General features: G+C 38.4%; 1 protein-coding gene across 16 annotated transcripts in view; it reads left to right on the top strand.

Moving 5' to 3' along the window:
* The window catches only part of MEF2C (myocyte enhancer factor 2C), a 149,840-nt gene that overhangs the window by 112,295 nt on the left and 15,900 nt on the right, over positions 1-21,645 (top strand). For all 16 annotated transcript variants that reach the window (XM_073802284.1, XM_073802287.1, XM_073802285.1 and 13 more), the window contains 2 exons: positions 4,367-4,553; positions 7,029-7,076. In XM_073802284.1, coding sequence (XP_073658385.1) covers positions 4,367-4,553; positions 7,029-7,076 — 235 coding nt within the window. The remainder of the gene's footprint in view (positions 1-4,366; positions 4,554-7,028; positions 7,077-21,645) is intronic.

Raw genomic sequence — 21,645 nt, 5'->3', positions numbered from 1 at the left:
ACCAACACCTTAACTGATCTTGTAAAAAGAGGGAAAGAAGAGAGAGGGAAAGAGATCAGGAGATGCGGGGAGCAGGGGCAGGATTAAGTAGAGTAGTCAGGGTGGGCTTCCTTGTAAAGAACAGATGTTTTTAAAATTTATTCAAGTATAGTTGATTTACAATGTTGTATTAATTTCTGCTGTACAACAAAGTGATTCAGTTATACCTATATTCTTTTTCATATTCTTTTCCATTATGGTTTATCACAGGATATTGAGTATAGTCCCCTATGTTATCCAGTAGGACCACGTTGTTTAAACATCCTATATGTAATAGTTTGCATCTGCTAATCCCAAACTCCCAATCCTTCCCTCCCACCACTCCCTCCACTCCCCACAGCCCCACCGCCCCCCAGCCCCCACCCCCCACCCCACCCCCCAGCAACCACAAGTCTGTTCTTTATGGAAAAGACCAGATTTTGAAGGAAGGAAGTGATGGGAGTTAGCCAGAGAAATGAGACAGGAATGAGGCAGGCAGGGAGGAAGAGGATGATAGGAAATCAGTAATGGAGCCTGGCAAAAACTGGAATTTATAGGGCCTTGTGGAACATTGGAAGAAGTTGGGCTTTACTCCAACTAAGATGGGAGCTCTCGCAGGGTTTAGAATAGAGAAGTGCCATCATCTGACTTATGCTTTTAAGGGATCTGTTTGCAAAGTTGAAAATAGAAGGGAGGGCAAGGATAGAAGCGGGTGACCATTAGGAAGTGACTGCAGTGATTAAGGCAAGAGATGATGGTGCTACAACCAGCCATTAGAAGGTGAGAGGTGGTTGGAGACTATATGGAATTTAAGCCAGTAGGATTTCCTGGTAGACTGGATGTGGGGAGTGGGAGAAAGAGAAGATTCTGGGATGACTCCAAGGATTTTATTGTGTGCAAACAAAAGCATTGAGCTGTCATCAGCTGGAGATGGGGAGAGTTACATTGGAGCTAGTTTTGAGATGTCTATCAGACATTTACGTAGAAATATTGAGGGTATAGCTGGATATGCAAGGCTGGAGTCAGGAGAGAGATCTGAGCTAGAGATAGAAAAAGGGCTGTGGTACTCTTACATTCAGAGAGCAGGGAGAAGAGGAAGAACCGGCAGCGAAGACTGAGAAGGAGCAGCTATCAAGATAGAGCGAGGGCTTCCCTGGTGGCGCAGTGGTTGAGGGTCCACCTGCCGCTGCAGGGGACACAGGTTCGTGCCCCGGTCTGGGAGGATCCCACATGCCGCGGAGCGGCTGGGCCCGTGAGCCACAGCCGCTGAGCCTGAGCGTCCGGAGCCTGTGCTCTGCAACGGGAGAGGCCGCAGCAGTGAGAGGCCCGCGTACCGCAAAAATAAAAAAAAAAAAAAGATAGGAGGGAAAGTTCAGGGCCATGGAAAGGGTGGAAGTTTATCAAGGAGTGACCATCTGTGTCCCAGTTGAGGACTGAGAAGTTACCATTGGATTTAGCAACCTGAAGGTTATTCACGACTATGACATGAGCATTTTCAGTGAAGTGGTGAGGAAAATTTTTTAATGGAGTGAGTTAAGAGAAAGCAGTGTGCTGTATTTACAACAAAAGTCACAAGAGCAGCATTGTCATGGATGACATGATTTTCCAAAGTAGTGAATAATTTTTAATAAAGTCCCACACCAAACAGAGTGAAACATTCCCTCACCACACACAGTAACTGCATTTCTGGGAATTTCAGTGTTTAATAAAATCTGCATTTCGGTGTACTAAAAATACCTTGTGTCTGCAGAACAAAGTTAGTTCTGACTCAGATCATTATTAAATAGTTTTTTCACCCACATGAATGTCCAGTGGGACATTGGAAAGTTGGATGGGGTAAGAGACAATTCTTTGTTGTGTAGAACTGTCCCACGTGTAATAGAATATACAGCATACCTACCCACCAGGAAAATACCAGCCATGCCCCCCAATCATTGTGACACCCACAGATTTCCAAAATGCTCCCTAAGGAGATAATTCACCTGTATAGAGCACCACTATTCTAGATCTGGAGAGTTACTATTATGGCTCCAGTGTGAAACAGGTGGCAAATTCAAAAGGGTAATTGAAGAGAGTTTAATAAAGGGACTATTTACAGATGGGTAGAGATCAGGGAAACTCGAGAAATAGTGAAGTACATTAGGGCTTACAACCTAGAAGCTATTACCACATCTAGATCTGAAGGTACAAGAAGAGGAAGAAGTTACCGGAGCACAGTTAGATCTATGTCTATAGGAGAGAGGCCCCAAAAGGGGCGTGACCTTCACTAGGGGAATGCAGCCTCTGCCATCCTGTGGCCCAGCAAGAGGGATGCTACAGTACAAGACAACCCTGACCTCTCTCCTCCTACTCTCTGTACTTCTGACGGTGCCTCCACTGGCCCAGCCAAAGCCAGAGGGCCAGGGGAATCTGGTGGATACAGTCTGGAGCATCAGCCTTCTGGACCCAGAGCAGTGAAGAGGGTGGAGGGGCAAATGGTGAAAACCTAGAAGGCTACTTCGTTTTCTTAGGTGTGCTAGAGTAATTCTTTTTTTTTTTTTTTTTTTTTTGCGGTACGCGGGCCTCTCACTATGTGGCCTTTCCCGTTGCGGAGCACAGGCTCTGGACGCGCAGGCTCAGCGGCCATGGCTCACGGGCCCAGCTGCTCCGCGGCATGTGGGATCTTCCCGGACTGGGGCACGAACCCGTGTCCCCTGCATCGGCAGGCGGGCTCTCAACCACTGAGCCACCAGGGAAGCCCTAGAGTAATTCTTATTGGGCCTTTTAATAAAGGAATGCAATATTTTATTGACTGTATAGACATTTATTTTACAGCATACACTAATATTTTTTGTTGTTTAAAGACTCTGGGAATTGGATATATTCATTCTTTGATGTCTTATCAAACATTCATGTTCGATTATATCATGGTGTTTATCCAAAATTGTTTTTGTTACCCTGTTTACAACAGATAAAGCCTAATAAAAAAAATGACTATGTTAACATAACACTTGAACATTTTTATTTCCCTCTAAAAAATGAAGAATCAAAGACATGTAAAAGAAAAGAGTTATGACACGTTTGTTCTCGTCAGTATCGCCATGTCCAGATCAGGGAAGAAAAGACAAATAGGAAAAATAAAGAAAAAAGGAGCAGAAGCATAGAAAGGGGACAGTATTGTAATTATCACCAGGATAAACAAAGAACTATTGCAGAGCACAACGTATGATGCAGGCCAGCCAATGAACCAGTAAAAACAAAACAAAACTTGATGTTAGGATTACAGAAAAAAATAGTAAAAAAAGAAAACTTTGAGCCATATGCACTTATGTATTTAAATTTTTACAGTGGCTCATTAGAGACTCCCTGAGGGAATGTTCTATATAAACCCTAGTATACATATTAGATTCACACACATACACATACATATGTCCATTTTATATTAAGAATGCTGTATGCTCTGACATCATGAGTCCTCTGGCAATATATGGAAACAGTATTTTCATTTATAATGTTACAAACGAAGAAAAAGAGGGAGGGAATTACAACTATGATTATCTAGCTAATGCAAGCAGAAAAATAAGCATGTTTGGATTAAATTGCCAAAATAATACCAAAAAATCAATGATTGGGACTTGAATTACTCTAACTAGACATCCACAAAGCCTCGGTTCACTAAATGCTTGCAGCTCTCTCATTGAAGACATAGGTCTTGCCATTTGTCGGTGTCAGTATATCCCAAAATGTGAAGTGTAACATACGTTCTGAACTATCAGGTTAAAATATGAATTATTGAATGATACATGCTCTGTTGAATCCTATATCTTAAAATGTCTATTATCTTTAGAGTTAACTTTCAAAAGACAGACTTTTAAAAATAATAATTAAAGTATATGTGCTATTCACACGCCTGGAGATGATTTTATATCATTAAACTTCTGCATAAATATGCTTCAATAAGCAAATAAACCAAAGGCTCCAGTTTGCATTTTAATCCTTTTTCTCTGTGAAGTCTTCACAATCATATACCTTTGATCTTGCAGTCATTTCTGGCACCAGATTCAGATATCACAGATGAACAATCACTACTTAATAGACCGGAATTCAAAGACAACGGAGTCTAATGAAATGGGGCTTTGTTTGAAACAAAAGTGAAACGTTTTCTAATAGTTGCAAAGAAGGCATTCTAAGCACATTAAAGAAATCAATTTAGGATCCGCACATCCTGAGACCTCTTCTTAATGGTCTTCTAGACACCAAGCAGTTTGGAATTTGAAATTTTTCTTAGAAAAGTAAAAGCTGTCTGTACTTGGAGGGCTCTGTTTCTGTTCATTTCATTTACCCGTGGGTTTTTTTCCTGCTCCTACAGGCTGTTCCACCTCCCAACTTTGAGATGCCAGTCTCCATCCCAGTGTCCAGCCACAACAGTTTGGTATACAGCAACCCCGTCAGCTCACTGGGGAACCCCAACCTTTTGCCACTGGCCCACCCTTCTCTGCAGAGGAATAGTATGTCTCCTGGTGTAACACATCGACCACCGAGTGCGGGTAACACAGGTATGTTCTCATAAGAACGCAATGGTAACAAACCATTGGAAGGAGCCACCCTTGGCAAAAAAAGGCTATCTTACCTACAAGATGTCGCGTTTTCCAGTTTTCCATGTCTTATGTCCCTTCATTGCTTAATAACCATCCCCAGCTAGGTCTTCCACATGATAAAACCTAACTCAGAATATCTTTCAGAATGTTTCATAATCTGCAGTTTATCCTTTGAGCCTATCTGTCACCAATCTCCTCATTTGGCTATATTTTAACCACATACTTTCTCAAACAGAACATCAAATATCCTGTCTCCATGCTTTTGCTTTTCCTCTTCTCCTGCCTAAAATGCCCTTTTCCCTCTTCCTCCTAGCCAGATATCACCTCTTCTGTGAAACCTTCCCCTGTGTCCTCTGATAGCATTTATCTCAGTTATTTATTATTTTGGTCGATATTTATTTATTTATACAGTAACATAGCACAAAAGGATTTAAGGCAGAGAAAGAAATGTGATAGGATAGCATAATTTATAAGAACAGTGAATTAAAAACAAAACTAAGTCAGTAGTTAAGAGCACATCACAAGGACGTATACACCTGCCACAAATGTGTGTCTGCACTTCTAGGAGACGCTTACCGTTATACAATTCATAGTGTCCCAGAGAAAAATCATCGCTCAGGAAAAGTTCGACCATTTTTAGTACTCAGATCAAACGATACACAATATGATGTACTGTATTGAGTATGTGTCCATTTCCCCACTGAACTTACAGAACCTTGAAGGGAAGAATGTCCTCTTGATTTGTCAGACTCACCATAAGAACTAAATAAATGTGAGTTGAATATAACTAAACAATTCCTTCATATTTCTAAAATAAGCACCAAAAAGTCATTGTATTTCTGAATCACATACAGCAAATCATTATATATTTACATTTTATTTCTTTAAAAGCACTTAATAGGAAAGTTTTAATGTCTTAGACACACTTTTTATTAAAAACGATTTATTCACAGAATTTTTCCTTTAGAATATTTGACTATCTGCCTTCTAATTAGAATTAAACATGTGTTACTTTTTTAGTACAGAAACTTCATGTGGAGAATACAATCAAAATCAGCCACATTAAAAAAAACGATAAATCTTGAATCTGAGAGATGTGTATAAACAACTTATGCTATTCTTTCTACTTCTGAATATGCTGAAATTTTTCATAAGCGTTTTCAATAACCATATGTATTCCTTTCAGATCATACTCAAATGCTATTGAATCTTCTATTTGATGAACTCATGCTCATTTGTTTTTAAAAATCCATTTATTTCCAAAATATTTATTTGATTGGAAATAATAAACATTTTCCTAAAATGTAATGAACAGTTTCTTCTAATTCCAAACCCAGAACCAAATAATAATTATAGCAATTAGAGAATAATCTAGCTGATATTCTGTTCTTTTGGCTAAATTTTGTTCCTTAAAAAGTAAAAATAATTATTATATTCAGTATCTTTTTGAAACATCCCAACTCTCATAAACATACACTGCCAAATTTTAACCTACTTTCTTAAGCTAACAGTGAATAAACATATGTTTCTAAATTTGTAGTCAGTAAAACCTGTTTTATTGTGTTAGTAAGTAAAATCCGGATAGTAAATGAGATCATTCACTGTTAGAAGATTCGTGAAATGACCAAAGTTCTAGACAATTAGCATTGCACAGAATTAATTGTATAAAATACACTTACAAAGAATTAAACATCAAATATATGGTTATTTGAGCATAGAGTAAACCTTACTCTTTTCCTTCACTCTCTAGAAAATATCACCTTAGGGAAAACTAGACTTGGAAATATGATAAAAATTTAGAGACCATTCAAAGACTAGATTTTTTTTTAATTTATTCATTTATTTTTTTTAATTTATTTTTGGCTGTGTTGGGTCTTCGTTGCTGTGTGTGGGCTCTCTCTAGTTGCGGTGAGCGGGGGCTTCTCCTCGTTGAGGTGCACGGGCTTCTCATTGCGGTGGCTTCTCTTGCTGTGGAGCACGGGCTCTAGGCGCACAGGTTTCAGTAGTTGTGATACGTGGGCTCAGTAGTTGTGGCTCGCGGGCTCCAGAGCACAGGCTCAGTAGTTGTGGCGCACGGGCTTAGTTGCTCCGCAGCATGTGGGATCTTCCTGGACCAGGGCTCGAACCCGTGTCCCCTGCATTGGCAGGCAGATTCTTAACCACTGTGCCACCAGGAAGTCCTAAAGGCTAGCTTTTTAAATGTAATCTTTCTTAGAAAGAAAGATTCTGCAAAATGTCAGTCAGTGATTGTATTTTTAATGTTTGACCACAGCATGTCACAGTGAAACGAATATCAGCCATCTGACCTAGGTAGTACTTGACAAATTTAGGACTCTTGGGTGAGGACCAAATGCTAAGGTTGCTAAAGGTAAAGTGTGTTGCTCTGTGGGCCTTTTAGCCTTTCTCCTTTTGATCTTCCTCTTTCATCCATAGGTGGTCTGATGGGTGGAGACCTCACATCCGGTGCAGGCACCAGTGCAGGTGAGTGGAGACTTCAGTACTAGAGTATGTTTCATTGTTTAGGGTTCCTTTACTTGGTGATTTGCAGAAGGAAGTCTTTTGAACAAAGTCAAGTTGAGAGATCAGTGAGAGGCATGGGAAAATGGCCCCAAGAATTTCTAAAGCACTTTTATGAAGCAGGAGTGGGTTGGATAGTAACTCAGAAGACTATTTATTAACTAGACCTTTCCTTAATAAAACTTCAGCTAGTCAACATAATCAGAATTGGGGGTTCTGATCCAATCAATTTAATCCTAGGTACCATCTGTAGCCACAAAAGTACCTTTAACAAGCCTTGCCGATCGTGTTCTTTGTTAATCATTTCACGTTAAATGTGAATCACTTTCTACACAAAGTACCAAACTTCTTTACACTTCAAAAGGAGAATACATAAAGAAAAGGAAGGAGTGAGATTATAACCCTTCCACAATACTGTTAATAAAATAAAACCATATTTGGCATTAAAATGAGTTCTTAGAGAATATGAACACAGTGGACCCCGCGAAAAAGCCCCTTAAATATAGTTCAGCTCTTAAGAACTTCTTCCATTATGGCCAATTGCCTCCTGGTCACACTTCTCCAGGGTTCCATATTAATTCATATAATTGTGATTATTGAGATATTGATGTCATTTTCAACACAGCGGTAAGACAGGACAATACTTTCTGATGCTAACTGCAGTTCACTATTGGCACAACAAGTAACCATGGTAATTCCTGCAGCGGGAACATGCTCTACATTTAAAATAGTAGGAGGCAGGCATGATAACATAAGGTTATGTTTGAAATGTCAAAAAAATTCAAGTTTATTGAAATATCTATGGACAGCCTAATTAAAATATTTTGCCGGGTTCGACTATAATAGCCTGCTAATTATAAGAAAGAAGATTAACAAATTGGCATATAGGGCTTCCCTGGTGGCGCAGTGGTTGAGAATCCGCCTGCCGATGCAGGGGACACGGGTTCGTGCCCCGGTCTGGGAAGATCCCACATGCCGCGGAGCGGCTGGGCCCGTGAGCCATGGCCGCTGAGCCTGCGCGTCCGGAGCCTGTGCTCCGCAACGGGAGAGGCCACAACAGTGAGAGGCCCGCGTACCGCAAAAAAAAAAAAAAAAATTAGGTAGATTCAAATTAATGAGTAGACTGAATATACTATTTTGCTGGACATTGAAGCAAAGTGCTCATTTTTTTTCCCTCAAAAAATACTGTATGGTTTGTAGTCCGAAAGTTACAGGACCAGATCAAAGCTAGACCATTGTAGCTTGGATTCAAGTCTCTGTCAAACACTGGCTAGAGAGCGTGATGGGGGCTGAAAACTGGATTGTCTCAAAGACCAAGAAAAAGATAAATAAGAAAAATGGCTTCGATGTTATGGTATTTTATCCAGTATCTCGATACATCAGTTTGCTTGCTCATGTGGGAACAGCCAGTAGTGGTGATGAAAGTTATTAGAAGTAGTAAAAAGAAAACAAAAACGCATGGGGTTGAGGGGATGGGTCACTCATCTTTGATGAACGTGGCCTCTTGTTACTGCTTAATAGCTAGAATGCTTTAGAATTCTATGTTGAAAATAAGTGTTGTTGTTCAATTATGCTGTCATTGTCAATTCCCTGACAGTCCACTAAGGTACATGGCCCTCCGGGGACAAAGAAGACACTCAATCTTGTAAGCATACAAGTTAGCCACATATAGCCTATAGCGTCACTGAACTAAAAAAAAAATCTTAAAGGCTTAGCAAATTCATCCCCCTGCTTCAGGACCTCTGCTGTAGCACAAGACTCTTCTACTTCAAAAATGGAAGGGAATAAAAGAAGCACTCAGTTGCTCCAACTTGATGATAATAAACCTTGTATTTTGATAATTGTATCTTGTAGCCATGAGCATATAATTGTCACAGTTTCTGTATAGTTATGAAAGAGTTACTTCCCCACTTTTTAAAAATAGAGGAAGAAGCCCTTTCTAACCCTGGTTCCACAGAACACCTGTTGCACATGCCACTGAGTCTTGGGCTTAGCTGCTATGTCCTGCTCACAGACTCAGCCGTCTGCCCCTTCTTTCTCATGCCAGCCAGTATCATGTGTCAGAGATGAATATATCGGTGCTGATGTCAGACAATCACATAATACCGAGGGAAAGAAGTCCAGCCAGAATGTCTCTACATTTTCAGAAAAGAAAACTAAAGCAAAATGGCCAGAAGATATCTTCCAAATTTTGAATGTTGTCATTGAAATTCAAAGTCTCAGATAAAGTTAGAAACTCTGAGGTCAAGTGGCAAGACTCTGCAATTAAGTTAAATATTTTTTCGCCTGTAATTTTTTTTCAAAATCTAGTCATCTCAGCTTGTAAAAAGGGTATAGTCTCATGAGGGAAGGAAATACATTTTTTTAATAAATTTATTTTATTTATTTTTGGCTGTGTTGGGTCTTCGTTGCTGCACACAGGCTTTCTCTAGTTTCAGCGAGCGGGGGCTTCTCTCCATTGCATTGTACGTGCTTCTCACTGCAGTGGCTTCTCTTGTTGCAGAGCACGGGCTCTAGGTGCGTTGGCTTCAGTAGTTGTGGCACGAGGGCTCAGTAGTTGTGGCTCTTGGACTCTAGAGTGCAGGCTCCGTAGTTGTGGTGCACAGGCTTAGTTGCTCCGTGGCATGTGGGATCTTCCCGGACCAGGGATCGAACCCATGTCCCCTGCATTGGCAGGCAGATTCTTAACCACTGTGCCACCAGGGAAGTCCTTGGAAGGAAATAAATTTGGCATTTATTGTTTTCTTATAAATACCAAGAGACCAAAGAGCTCTCAGCTCAATCATAAAATATAGCATCTTTCCCATCCACTCCCTGCACTGTACCTCTCCCTCATGCCACCATCCAGTGAGTCATCAAATCTTACCAACTTTGCCTCGAAGGTATTTCCTAAAGCTAATCCTTTCTCTCCATTACTATCCCACTGCCCTGGTTCAGGGTTATAGCAACACTCCAGAACTATTTCCAGAGATCCCTAATTCATCTCCCAGCTTCACACTGCATCCCACTCCAGTCTCCTCGTGACTCATTAGTCTTTATCAAAACCTTAAACTAATTGTAGGTCATCCTTCAGATACTCAAAATCCAGCCATGGTTTCCCAGCTCTTTCAGAATTAACCATGAGCCTCTTATCTCTGGCCCATCCCTACTCTCCAGTCTTCAACCTTCTTACCTTCTTCCACTGCCATCAAAAACCCTGCACTCCAACTCTAATAATGGCAAACATTTAAATTGCTCTTACTATGTGACTTACAAAAATTAACTCATCTTTTTGCATTAAAGTATACCTTTAATGTATGTATTCATATGAATGCCCTTTCTATAGTTGGGGGAACTGACGCACAGAGAGGTTAAGTAATGGCCCGAGGTGGAACCCAGGCAGTCTGTCTCCAGAGTCCATGCTCTTAACTGCATTGTGCTGCCACTTTCCAAACAGTGTCAAGGCTTCTTGCCTTTGTGTATGCATTCCTAGAGCTCTCTTGCTTCATGCTGCTGAGCACCGTTTGTCATCCCTCAGAATTCAGTTCAACCATTCAGGAAATTCTTTCCTCACTCTTCCAAAAGGAATTATGCACCTCTCCTTGATTCTCTCTTGGCAGCCTGTGCCTACGTTATTTATTTCCTTGCATTGTAATTGCAATATCTAGGCACACATCTCTCTCCTGGACATTCATCCCTCTAGGGGCAAACTGTGTCCTATTCAGTTTGTATTCCCAGCTCAAGAAATAAGTGAGAGGACATGGCAGACATTCAGTAAATTTTTGTTAGCTGAATAAAGGAAAAGTTGATCTTCTAGACATAAATTTGTAATACTGTTTATGTGAAAAAAAAGAAAGAACACTTCAAAGAAATAATGTAATTTTAAATACAAAAAGATACACCCTTGATCTGTAATTCACAAAAATAATGTATTCTTCTGATACTGTGTATAACGAATAGTGCATTAATTATTTAATTAAATGGCTGAGCACTATTGACCAATGAAGTTTTACTAACTTTAACTTACTTAATGGAAAACCTAAAGAGCTGATATACAGCAGTAAATGAAATGGAGGTTGATACCTCAGACCGTCACAAATTCCCTCTTAAAATAGTGACCCTCTTATTGCTTAAGTTGAAGTCACTTCAGAGATGAAGGCAAGTGGCGAGAAAGAAGAAACAGGATGGGGTTGTGCTCTTGATGTAAGGGAAACATACAGCAAGTCATTATAATACATTAGTAATAGTGACACTTGTAGGTTTCAGTTGACAGTTATTCATCCACTATTTAATCCTTTCCTTTCAAGAGACAAAATGAAAAGTCACTGCTTTTAAAATTACATTTTGTCATATCTCCGTACATTAAAGCTTTTAACATGCTAATCTTAGTGGTTACAGATGATTTTAAGATCAGGTTCAACTGAATTTTTGTTAGATTTAATAGAAATAATCGTTAGCACAGCCATGCCTTGTGTTGGATTATTCACTTCCCTCTTGGTACCCTTTGTTTTCACTTGGATAACATAGTTGCTTTTTTATTGAGTCAAAAGTACCAGTATGCTCTAAGATATACTGTTTCCTGATTGAGACCAAAAAAGGGAGGTAGGGGAGCAAAAAAAACCCTTTAGGAACCTCTTTGAACATTTAGGAGAATTCTACAGTCTACGTAGCTATTTGACAATAAGGCGAAGGATATTTATGTATATTGATTAATAATTTTAAGTGGCATTTATTGTAAATTAGATATAATTTTATATAAAAAGAAACTAACAGCTGTTTCCTTATTTTGATGTTTATTGTTTACTATTTTATGCATTTGGTTGTCAAGCACTGTCACTTCTGGAATGCTTAATTTATATCAGCTAAATACATGGAGACTTGGTGGTGGCAGTGTACTGCCGTGGACAAACCACTGAGCGGTGGCTGAGTAAGGAGACCTGGCTTCCAGACTCCAAAAAGACTCCATCCAGTTAAGACTTTGGGTCATAACTTTGAGCCTCTGAACTTAGTACTCACATGAACGATAAGACACGAAAGTCTTTAAAGTCCATTTACATGCAGTGTTTTATGATCATATAATCCCAAAACTTTCCTAACATGAGTTTTTTGTAATTCATTTAGCATTGGAAAGGAAAAATTTAGCATATTATAAAATAGAACTAAATGAGAAGAGGAAAAGGTCATACAATGTTTAATTATTCTATACTAGTACTATTGCTTTGCAAGTATTTGTTTTTGAGAATACTTATCAAAAATTTCTTGGCTGACTTTCTTATCAACCAAACAGACTTCTGCAATTCTTGCTCAATAATTTAAACTATCAGTGAAGCGGTTAAAAATTCGGTTTAAAAGTATTGGCTTTAACAAGTTTATATTTTTGTTTTCTAACAAAACACAAATTCAGAATGCAATATTCAAGAAAAGGAGATTGATACCATTTAGTTACTCTCAAATAAGAAAACTTTTTTGTTAGTATCAAAATATAATTTTATATTACTTTTAAAAAAATTGTTAAGCAGCCAATGAAAAAAATCTGAATTAATAGTTGGATTCTTTTAAAGTATTATGTCAGTTTAAATTGTCCTGAATAAAAATTCTGAACTCATTTGCCATTTTACCTTGGGAGTTCACCCAAAACATAAATAAAGATCCAACAGCATTGTTTTATTATTATCTATGCAATTAAGTAACAGTGATATTTTTAACCCAAACCAAGGTTATCTAGATTTATTAAAAGGAAAAAAAAATACTGTCCTCTAGTTGGAGAATCTACAGCACGTGATAATCAGCTACTGCCAAGAAAATCAGTGTCAACTTCCCGTGTACAAGACCTGGAAGAGGATAGGTGAAGCAGTATCTTGACACCATTCTCCAGGGGTCAACGTTGAAGTGGGAGAGGCAGGTCAAAGAGGAGACAGGTGAATGTTACAGGCTAAGTCAGGGCACCATCTGCTTTCAACCCTTTGGGTTTGGCTTAATTCTTAAGGAGTTTGATTTCCAGAGGGAAAAACAAAATTTCAAATTATAACTTCCCTAGAGAGGGTTTCAGCAGATTTTAGAGCCTTTTGCATATCCATGATGTCTGACCTCACAAGCTGTATTCCTTTTTATCACCTGTCTTTCTATTATATTCAGCAAAGCAATGTGAAAATTGGTCTCTTCACTCATATCCCATTGATTTAACCTAAGAGTGTGATTGATAATAAAACTTTGGTCTTTTTAATATTAATTCAAGAAGTTAACATTTCCTCCTAAAATATTAGTTTTACTCAACGTTTGTCTTTTTTCTCTTAGCATTTTTCTTTGTCCTCGCACAGTGTTGGTTTCTCTCTTTCCTGTTTTTGACATCGCCATAAGATTTTATTTGGAGATAATACTGAAGGAAAAGCTCTTTTCAAAATCATTAGTGATATGAAACTGTACATCAATAGACAGTAGATCCTGACGGAGGGATGTGGTTAAAAAAACCCCTCTTGGAAATCAATGTTTTACCTACCAGGGACTTTTTGGGGCTTCAAGGCTGTCAGCCAAGAGTATAATTTGCTGTTTTTAGACAAACCTTTGCCAGTCTTAAATTTTAGTTAGACTTATATAGAATCTTTCACTTGAATTTCAATTCTAAGAGTGTATAGTCATGAAACAGTCTCATATTTGAAAGATCAAATCAGATATATTCCTTTAGTTAACTTTCTACTAAAGGAAACTATATTGTACCAAAACCCTGGCTAAACAGTTTCAATTTATCATCTATAGATGTGTCCATAGGGTGCTAAGTATTCACTAGGTTTATTTATTATTGCTCCATTTCAGTTATTTTAACTGAACTTAATATCTACTTAGTAACTGTCTTACTAAACACTGTTCCCTCCTTTCACGATTTTTTGACCTTAGACTCCGCTTACAACCTCTAGTTATGGCAAAGAACGGATTTGTCGTGTTTGTAGTGTGAGCAGGGGAAAAAAATCCCTGCCAAATTAGGTTATTATAATATAGTAATAATAGCAAACCTAAAGCTGTGGTTAATTTACATATTCAAACATGATAACATTAATTTACATAACAATCATGGAAAAGAAACCTTTAGTATTAAGCAACTCAGAGAAAACTATGAAATCATGGAGCAAAATTTTTGCTCAAGCAGTAATTTGGGAAAATATTCTGGAGGCAGATGTTCAGAATAATAAAATCACCAAGAAAAATACATGATATACCAGTTACTTTAGAGATGACATCACCCTTGGAAAGTCTGTGAATTCCCATTTTGCAGGATTGGTGGTGAAAATTAAATGAGATCATCAATACAAGGCAGCACCTAGCACAGTTTCTGCCCTAGAGTAATAAATGTTGGCTCTTGTTAGTATTATAATTATCTATATTCTTGACTTCCTAAGCAAAAAATAAAGCTTAGTTTAATCTAGTCCCAGTAATATTTATTAACTGTGCAGGGTGTGAGTAGTGCACTAGCAGGCCTCCCAGAGATGCCTGCCGCGGCCCCTACCCTCAAGGGTGGGAGGAGAGAGGAGATATTAATAACTCTGAGGCAGAAAGGGAGCGCAGTGCGATGCAGTGCAACACATTTCATTTGAACATGATCATCTTCTGATGTGTTTGCAGCAGTTGTGTAAATGTTAAAACCACAAGTAATTATTCTTTCTCTTCTGTCATGTTCTCTCTAATTTGAACTGTCTCAATATTTTTGTTTATAAAAATGACTGAAAGAATGAACAATTGTGTCAATAATGAAGACACCCCCTCATTTTTTAGTAAAGAGACAGCCCCCAAATCGCAAGAAGTGAACAATTAAGTGAGTCATAAATCTATCATTCATTGTTAAGTGGAACTTTTTTTAAGATAGCAAGGTTCCATATCATTTTTGTGGTACGATGAAAAACTATCCCTTCAGTAAGTCAGTACTAAGAACAGACCGATAGAGTGCCTTTGTGCATGGGAAACATCAAATTGTCGATTTCTTTCTTATTTGCAAGTGAAACCTTTATTCCAAGAGAAGGAACAATTCAAGGATGCATTCTAAATCTGAAACATGTGGCTTTCGTAATAATGTAGTGGAAGCAGTTTGTGCTTTGGATTCAGATCAGAGCTCTCCCACTTACTGACAAGTCTCAGAAACTCCCGGAACCTCAGTTTCCTCATCTGTCAAAAATTGGGATGATAATGCCTGACCCACATGACTTTCAGGAAAAATGAAAGTGGTCTGCCAACACAAACCTGCTTTATAACACAGACTCCAATCTTTAGGAAAACAACTCAGTAATAAGTAAAAATTCTTTACGTCTGCCTCACAATCCAAAGCCCATTGTATGTGCTGAATGGTTAAAGTTCTAGTTGGCAGATAGACTTAATTTCACAAAAGATACTAAACAAAACACATCTAAGAAACATCAAGGACAAGTGGGGTAAGTAGGAAATCCGTGAAGGCATGGTTCAGCATCAGGGTGACATGGTCAAGCAGAAGAGACAAGTCTCTTTTTAGAACGTCTGCTGCCCTCTAACTGGTGTAGCCAAGAATAGTCTTGGCTCGAGTGTATTCTTGGGGTATTTTCTAAGAATACACCACAAAAGGCACTGAGGTTTCACAGGAGTTTCTTCTTAGTCTAACATTATACGTTATTATATTATTTCCCTGAGAAACCCCCGATAGATTGGAGACTTGATTTTACTTTTAAGAATCTGTAATCAGGAGTCTTTAGCTGGATAAGAATCAGAAATCTGATTTGCCCCCATTCTGCAGTAGGCATATTGAAATTTTCATCATTCCCAGATTTCTGACCTCCAAATGTTTTGTGGTTGCCTTTTCCCTTAGAGCCATCCCATGAAAAAGATCTCCTTTCCCCTCAAAAAAAAAAAAACAAAAAAACAAAAAACTGATTGTGATTTACAACAGCTGAATAACTTATAGTTGGTAGTGCTTTCAACAGCGTTTCAGGCATTCAGGGCAAAGTGAATATAAGACTGAAGTCTAGAAGGTCATAATTTTTTCCCACTAAAAACTATTTTAGGTGCGTTGCTTCCGGTAGAGCAGTGGGTTGTATGAGCAATTTTACTATGTACAAATAAAATTACATGAAAAGCCGTAGGTTTATTTGAGACACAAAACAATGTCCTGATATTGGAAACTAACTTACCTTAAAACTTTTAAAAAGTCAAATGTAAAATTAATTGATGGTAGTGAACGTTATCATATACGTAACATCTCTAGTTTAACAAGACTGTATGCTGTAAATATTTTCAAAATTGTTCTGTTGAAAGAAAAAAAAAAACCTTAAGTGGGCAAAGCATTTTGCTGAAGTAAAACCCGAAAATCAATACATCAGAGGTTGAGCTGTATGTTCACTTTAATGTTTTCCTGTGGCAGTTTGCTCCAAATTCCCAAAAATAAGATACCATTAACAAACTACCAAAGTAATTTTTATAACCTGTGTATGAGAAATTATTTTCCAGATATCTAATAGTGGATACTATAAAATACTGGGCGCTTCCCTGTCATGTTGAGTGGTTCTGATGAAGCTGGTCTCTTAAATAGACAGTAGGTGGGTAAACATCTTTAACCTCTATTACAGGGGAGAAGATTATTGACTAAAGTATTACAAAATCTACCTTTAAAAGCATACTTAATCATCCACTCAAAATAGCACGCTGAAAGTTAAATAGCTGCTCTGGCATTTACTGTAGCTAAACCCAATATTTCCTATTTGTAAATATTTATTTATCCAGAAGGAGACTAGAAATATGGTTTGGAACATCACCATTCTGTGCCCCTTATGTAAGTCCAGTGTCTTTTGAACCAGAATTGCTATTTTTGATGCCCAGGTTGACCATGTTCCACATCACTGCTGACTTAGGAGGCCCTTTGAGTCTCATGTCCCTGGTCTCACCCTTTGTTTCCTCTCTTTCTTTGTGTTCCTGTAATTTTAGGATGAGGTTTGACAGAGAAGGGTTTTCAAAATCTCAGAGTATGACCAATTCCCAGGAGCAGGGCCGTGTTGTGCTTCAGAGCATGGACTCTGGACACACTGCTGTGTTCAAACCATGGCTCAGCCAGCTGATAGCTGTTTGACGCTGGGCAAGTTACTGGACCTCTCTGTTCTTCAGTTTTCTCTTTATGTAACACAGGGATACTCTTAGCACCTCACAGGGTTGTTCTGAGGATTAAAGGTGTTTTATATCCAGGTATAATAACAAAACACATTGCATAGGTGCCTGTACTGTTCTGGGTACTTAAGATGCATGCTTGATGTTGTTAATACTATTGGTAATTAGTACTATATAAAAATGCTTGCTGTTGTTAATATTGCATGGTCGTGTTGGTCAGCTGCCTTGGGAGAGTAGGTGGGAGTCTCTGATTCAGATGACTTTTATGCTTCTCTCACACTGATGAAATCATTACTTAGCGTGTGAAAACCAAGGCTCAGTATAGTTGAAGGAACTCTAATGGAGACCTCATGACTAGGAACTGGATTTATCTACTTAATCCTCCTTTGTCCTCGATGCCCATCTGCCTTGTAAATCTTCCCGACTCTGCTGCCTCATTCAGACCTCATTCCTCATGTGTTCCCTGGCAGATGTGTCCTAACTAGCTTCCTTATAACCATCTAACTCTGTAATGTATCCTTTCCACTGCCACTATTGCTGTTTTCCCAGTACACAGCTAACGACGCCCCTTCCTACTCACAAACAACTTTGACTGTTCATTTTCTATGGTATAAAGTTTAGGAAAAGTTTATTATAAAGTCTACAGTAGAAAGTTAACATGATCTGACAGGCTTGTGTTAGCCTAGCCTACTTTTTCAACTTCTGAAAACTGCATCCTCTGAAATGATCTATATTTCACCTTCATAGGAATACTTATCCTTCTCAAACACAGTCGTGACTCTGAGATCTGTCATGAATTCCCTCTCTCCAGGAAGTCTCTCTCTGAACCGCCTAATGAAATCCTGTGCACTCTTAATTGCCACCCTTCTACCATTCTTTTTCCTAGGATATCATGCAGCCCGTCTTTTGGTAGAAAGGTCTGTATGAGTAAATTATTATTGAAATTCATCTTGATATAGAGACAACCTATGGCAGTAAACACTTGACAGTGTAGAAGAAAAGATCCAGCATCTCAGAGTTTTTTTTCATTAGGGAAAATTTCTACTCTGGGTCTACTGCTTGCAGTTAGCTAAGGTAATGTGCTTTGAAATGATTAACAGGTGCAATAGGTGAAAAAGAAGCTTTAATTAACTCTCTATTAACAAATTTAGTAGGTGGGCACTTGCATGATTTTCTGACTTTTATATTATATGGTTGATAAACAGTTTGTCTCAGTGGTGTACTTGGTCATCAGTGTGTAATCATTACCTAAAATAGAAAATGTTCTCAAGTAGCATAAAGAGGAGAGACCCTTGATGTTTGAAATTAGCAAGTTACACATTATGTTTTCTGTTCTCATCCCACATTCCCTCCGTAACTTGACTTTTAGTCCCATTCCTGAATCATTCTAATTTTTCCAGCATGATTTGCATATGTGTTTTGTGAGCATTTGAAACGCTTAACAGACTAGTGCTCTGTGTAGTATTAGCCTCTAATTATGCACGATTTTGGAGGAGAGTGAGTTCAAGGTGGGCCGAGGTTGACTGAAAGGTATCATGAAAGCACTGGGCCTTTGCCGATCCTTAAAAATGAATTTGAATTAAACAGGAAATCAAACACTGCCAGTTATTGAACTGCTAGAGCAAAGACTCAGGCTTATTCAGAGGATGGTGAGCTTGGCTGTGGCCACTGGAAATTAGGTTAGATAGACAGAGTGGGTCAAACTACGCACAGTTTGGAGAGCCAAGCCAGGGCACTGACCCACTAGTGTTAAGTATGATATGAAAAAGGAACATGAGAGAAGCAACACTTGAGAAACATTTTTAAAGAAAACCTTGGGAGTGTACATTAGGTTTATTATAACACATATGCACAAAAATTTGCATACAGCTTCAAGGAGCTCACAGTCTTCCGGCAGCCCATCTTAAGGCTTGGTGAAGAACCCTTCAACTAGAGACCAGGAACCCAAACAGGGGGTTATGGAAAGACCTAGTCAAATGGCAGCAAAAGCCTAAATTAGGATGGTGGCAATGGAAATGGAGGGAGACATTTTTGAAGAAAAGTTAGCAAGGTTTGGAAACTAATTGGATATGGAGTTGGAAGAGGAAGCGGGAATGAATGAATAGTCAAAGATGGCGACTTGAGAGACTCCAAAAACAGATCGTGCCAACGAAAAAATTAACCTTGCTCCATGAGGACTTGTTTCTGTTTTGTGCTTATTAGATTTATATTCTTGTATTTATAATTGAAAGTCCAGGAGAGAAAAAAAAAAATGACGTGAAAAGACTCATAACGTCTAAACATCCCAATAAGAGAAAGTTTCAGAAGTTCGGGCTCAAAGAGAGCTACATACTCAATTGAGCTCTGTGAGACAAGGCAAAATGTCCTCCTCACAACATCTTAAGCCAGGAATATGTTCTTTGAATTTACAACTTCTTAAAATAGGAGTCAATTTTTAAAAAAAAGAAAAGAGAAAGCAGCAAGTGTTTTCAAGTTAACTGGAAAGAAAAAAAATTTTTTCTCCTAACACCACATTTGAAGTTTTGTGTATTTACAGTAGTTTTAGTATGAGTGTTTAGAAACTTGTAACCAAGAGACGTAGATTCTATTATCCTTTATGCAAATTATATCGTGAATGCTTAAATTGTTTTCTGTGAAACAATATTTTTAATCAAACGAAACGATAAAACAAACGAACTCTAAAGTTGGTCTGTTCTTCGTTTTCTTATAATCTATAATCAGGAAATCCATTCACTCATGCTTTATAATTTTGGGGCTTTTAAGTGGTCAGGGGAATGTGACATCTGCATGCAGTCACATCCAAATTGATAATTGTCCCAGGCGGAGGGTAATTTTAAAACATGAAGGAAGGTGGAATCTGTATCTCAGAAGGTTATTGAAGGGTGGCGGTTCCCACCTCCCGACCCCTGACTTTGAAAGAGACTGTTCTTTTGGGCGAATTTATCTTAAGGTAGGACAGCAGCCTCAACCAAGGCCAAAGCGTCCTGAGTGGGGAGGCGGCTGCGGCTTCCGAGCCAGTTTAAATGCAGGCTCTTCTTAGCAGTAAACCACACGAATGTATTCATCACTGATTTTCAAATGATAGGTTTCTATATCACTGGTTTAGGATCCACAGCCTCACATTCCTGAATCTATATTATGCCAAAAGAATAACAACTTGGTGGCTGGAAACAGAAATGGTTATTATACGGCTCCAAAATGCTAGCTGGCACAATATGCTAAAAACAGCAGAAACTCACCGGTAAAAGGCAGAATTTATTTGTTCTCAAAAATAACTTTATGCTCTAAAAATATGAATCTAAGAAGTGTCATCGTGGTTCAAAATATTTTACCTTCAATATGTAAACACCTTAAAATATGTGACTAATCTTCTAAAATGGCATAATTTCCAAACAACAGGAAATATTCCAAGGGGAAAAATAGAATGCTTTTCCAATCAATTTTTTAAGTTTTGAGGCATTTATTGGGTGAAAAACTATAATATATGTTTGCTTTTTTTTCCCCCGACTGCTGCCCCAAATCATTGTTTAAAATGCGGGCAGAAAGGGGTAGGCTTTGTTGGAATTTCTCAGAGTTTACTGTAGAAGATGTTTGGTTTTTTTTAATTTAAAAAAAAAAGAGCTTTTCTCAGAGCCTTCGTGCAGCATTTCCATTTTCACACACTGGCCCAGTGCTCGTCATATCACAGGACAACACATTTCATAAAGTGGTTTTACTTCCTTTTAGCAAAATAACTCCTCCATGCAAACCAGTATCGGCATCTACGACGCCGGGGTTTTAGTTTCTTCAGATCTGTTCAAGCTTCATTGCACTGCTTAACTGACTTCTTTTTCCCCCTTTCTTTTGAAATTACCCAGCTAATTTTCCATTTGATTGTTTATTTAAACCAGATCTCAGGCAGGCTTAATAGATAAGTGACATAGGCATTCAGTGTGTCTGTCAGTCTGAGCTTCAGCTGACAGGAAAGTAGAGAGCAAACTTTGTCTTGGTTTTCTCACTCCCTTTTTATCCAGTGGAATCTATTAATTAAAACGAAAGCCCTAGCATAGTCACGATAATGATTCAGTAAGACACCTTAAATATAAGACTCCTGTGAGCATTCCATTTGATGGAGCGTTTTTCTAAGTGAACATATCCTTTGTATTTCTCCTAGTGGAAAAAGGTAAATTGCATTTGTTTCATAAAATAACTTTTGCCACAGAAAACAATCCAAATTAACTGTAAAAAAATGTTTTGGGCTTTTGACATATTTAGCTGGCTTTAGAGAATTTAGCTAATTTTCTTGAAGTTTTATTATAGAAGAGTAATTTACATACAAATTCAACCAACACTTCTTAAGCAACTACTTTATACTTGACACGCTTTGGGGGAGGAGTTGTTTGTTTTATTTTGTGGGGTTTTTCTTCCAGTAAAGTGGAGAATTTTATGCATAATCCAATTGACA

Source organism: Tursiops truncatus, chromosome 3, assembly GCF_011762595.2.
Source record: "Tursiops truncatus isolate mTurTru1 chromosome 3, mTurTru1.mat.Y, whole genome shotgun sequence".
NCBI classification, from domain to species: domain Eukaryota; kingdom Metazoa; phylum Chordata; class Mammalia; order Artiodactyla; family Delphinidae; genus Tursiops; species Tursiops truncatus.
This window is presented reverse-complemented; position numbering and strand designations above follow the sequence as displayed.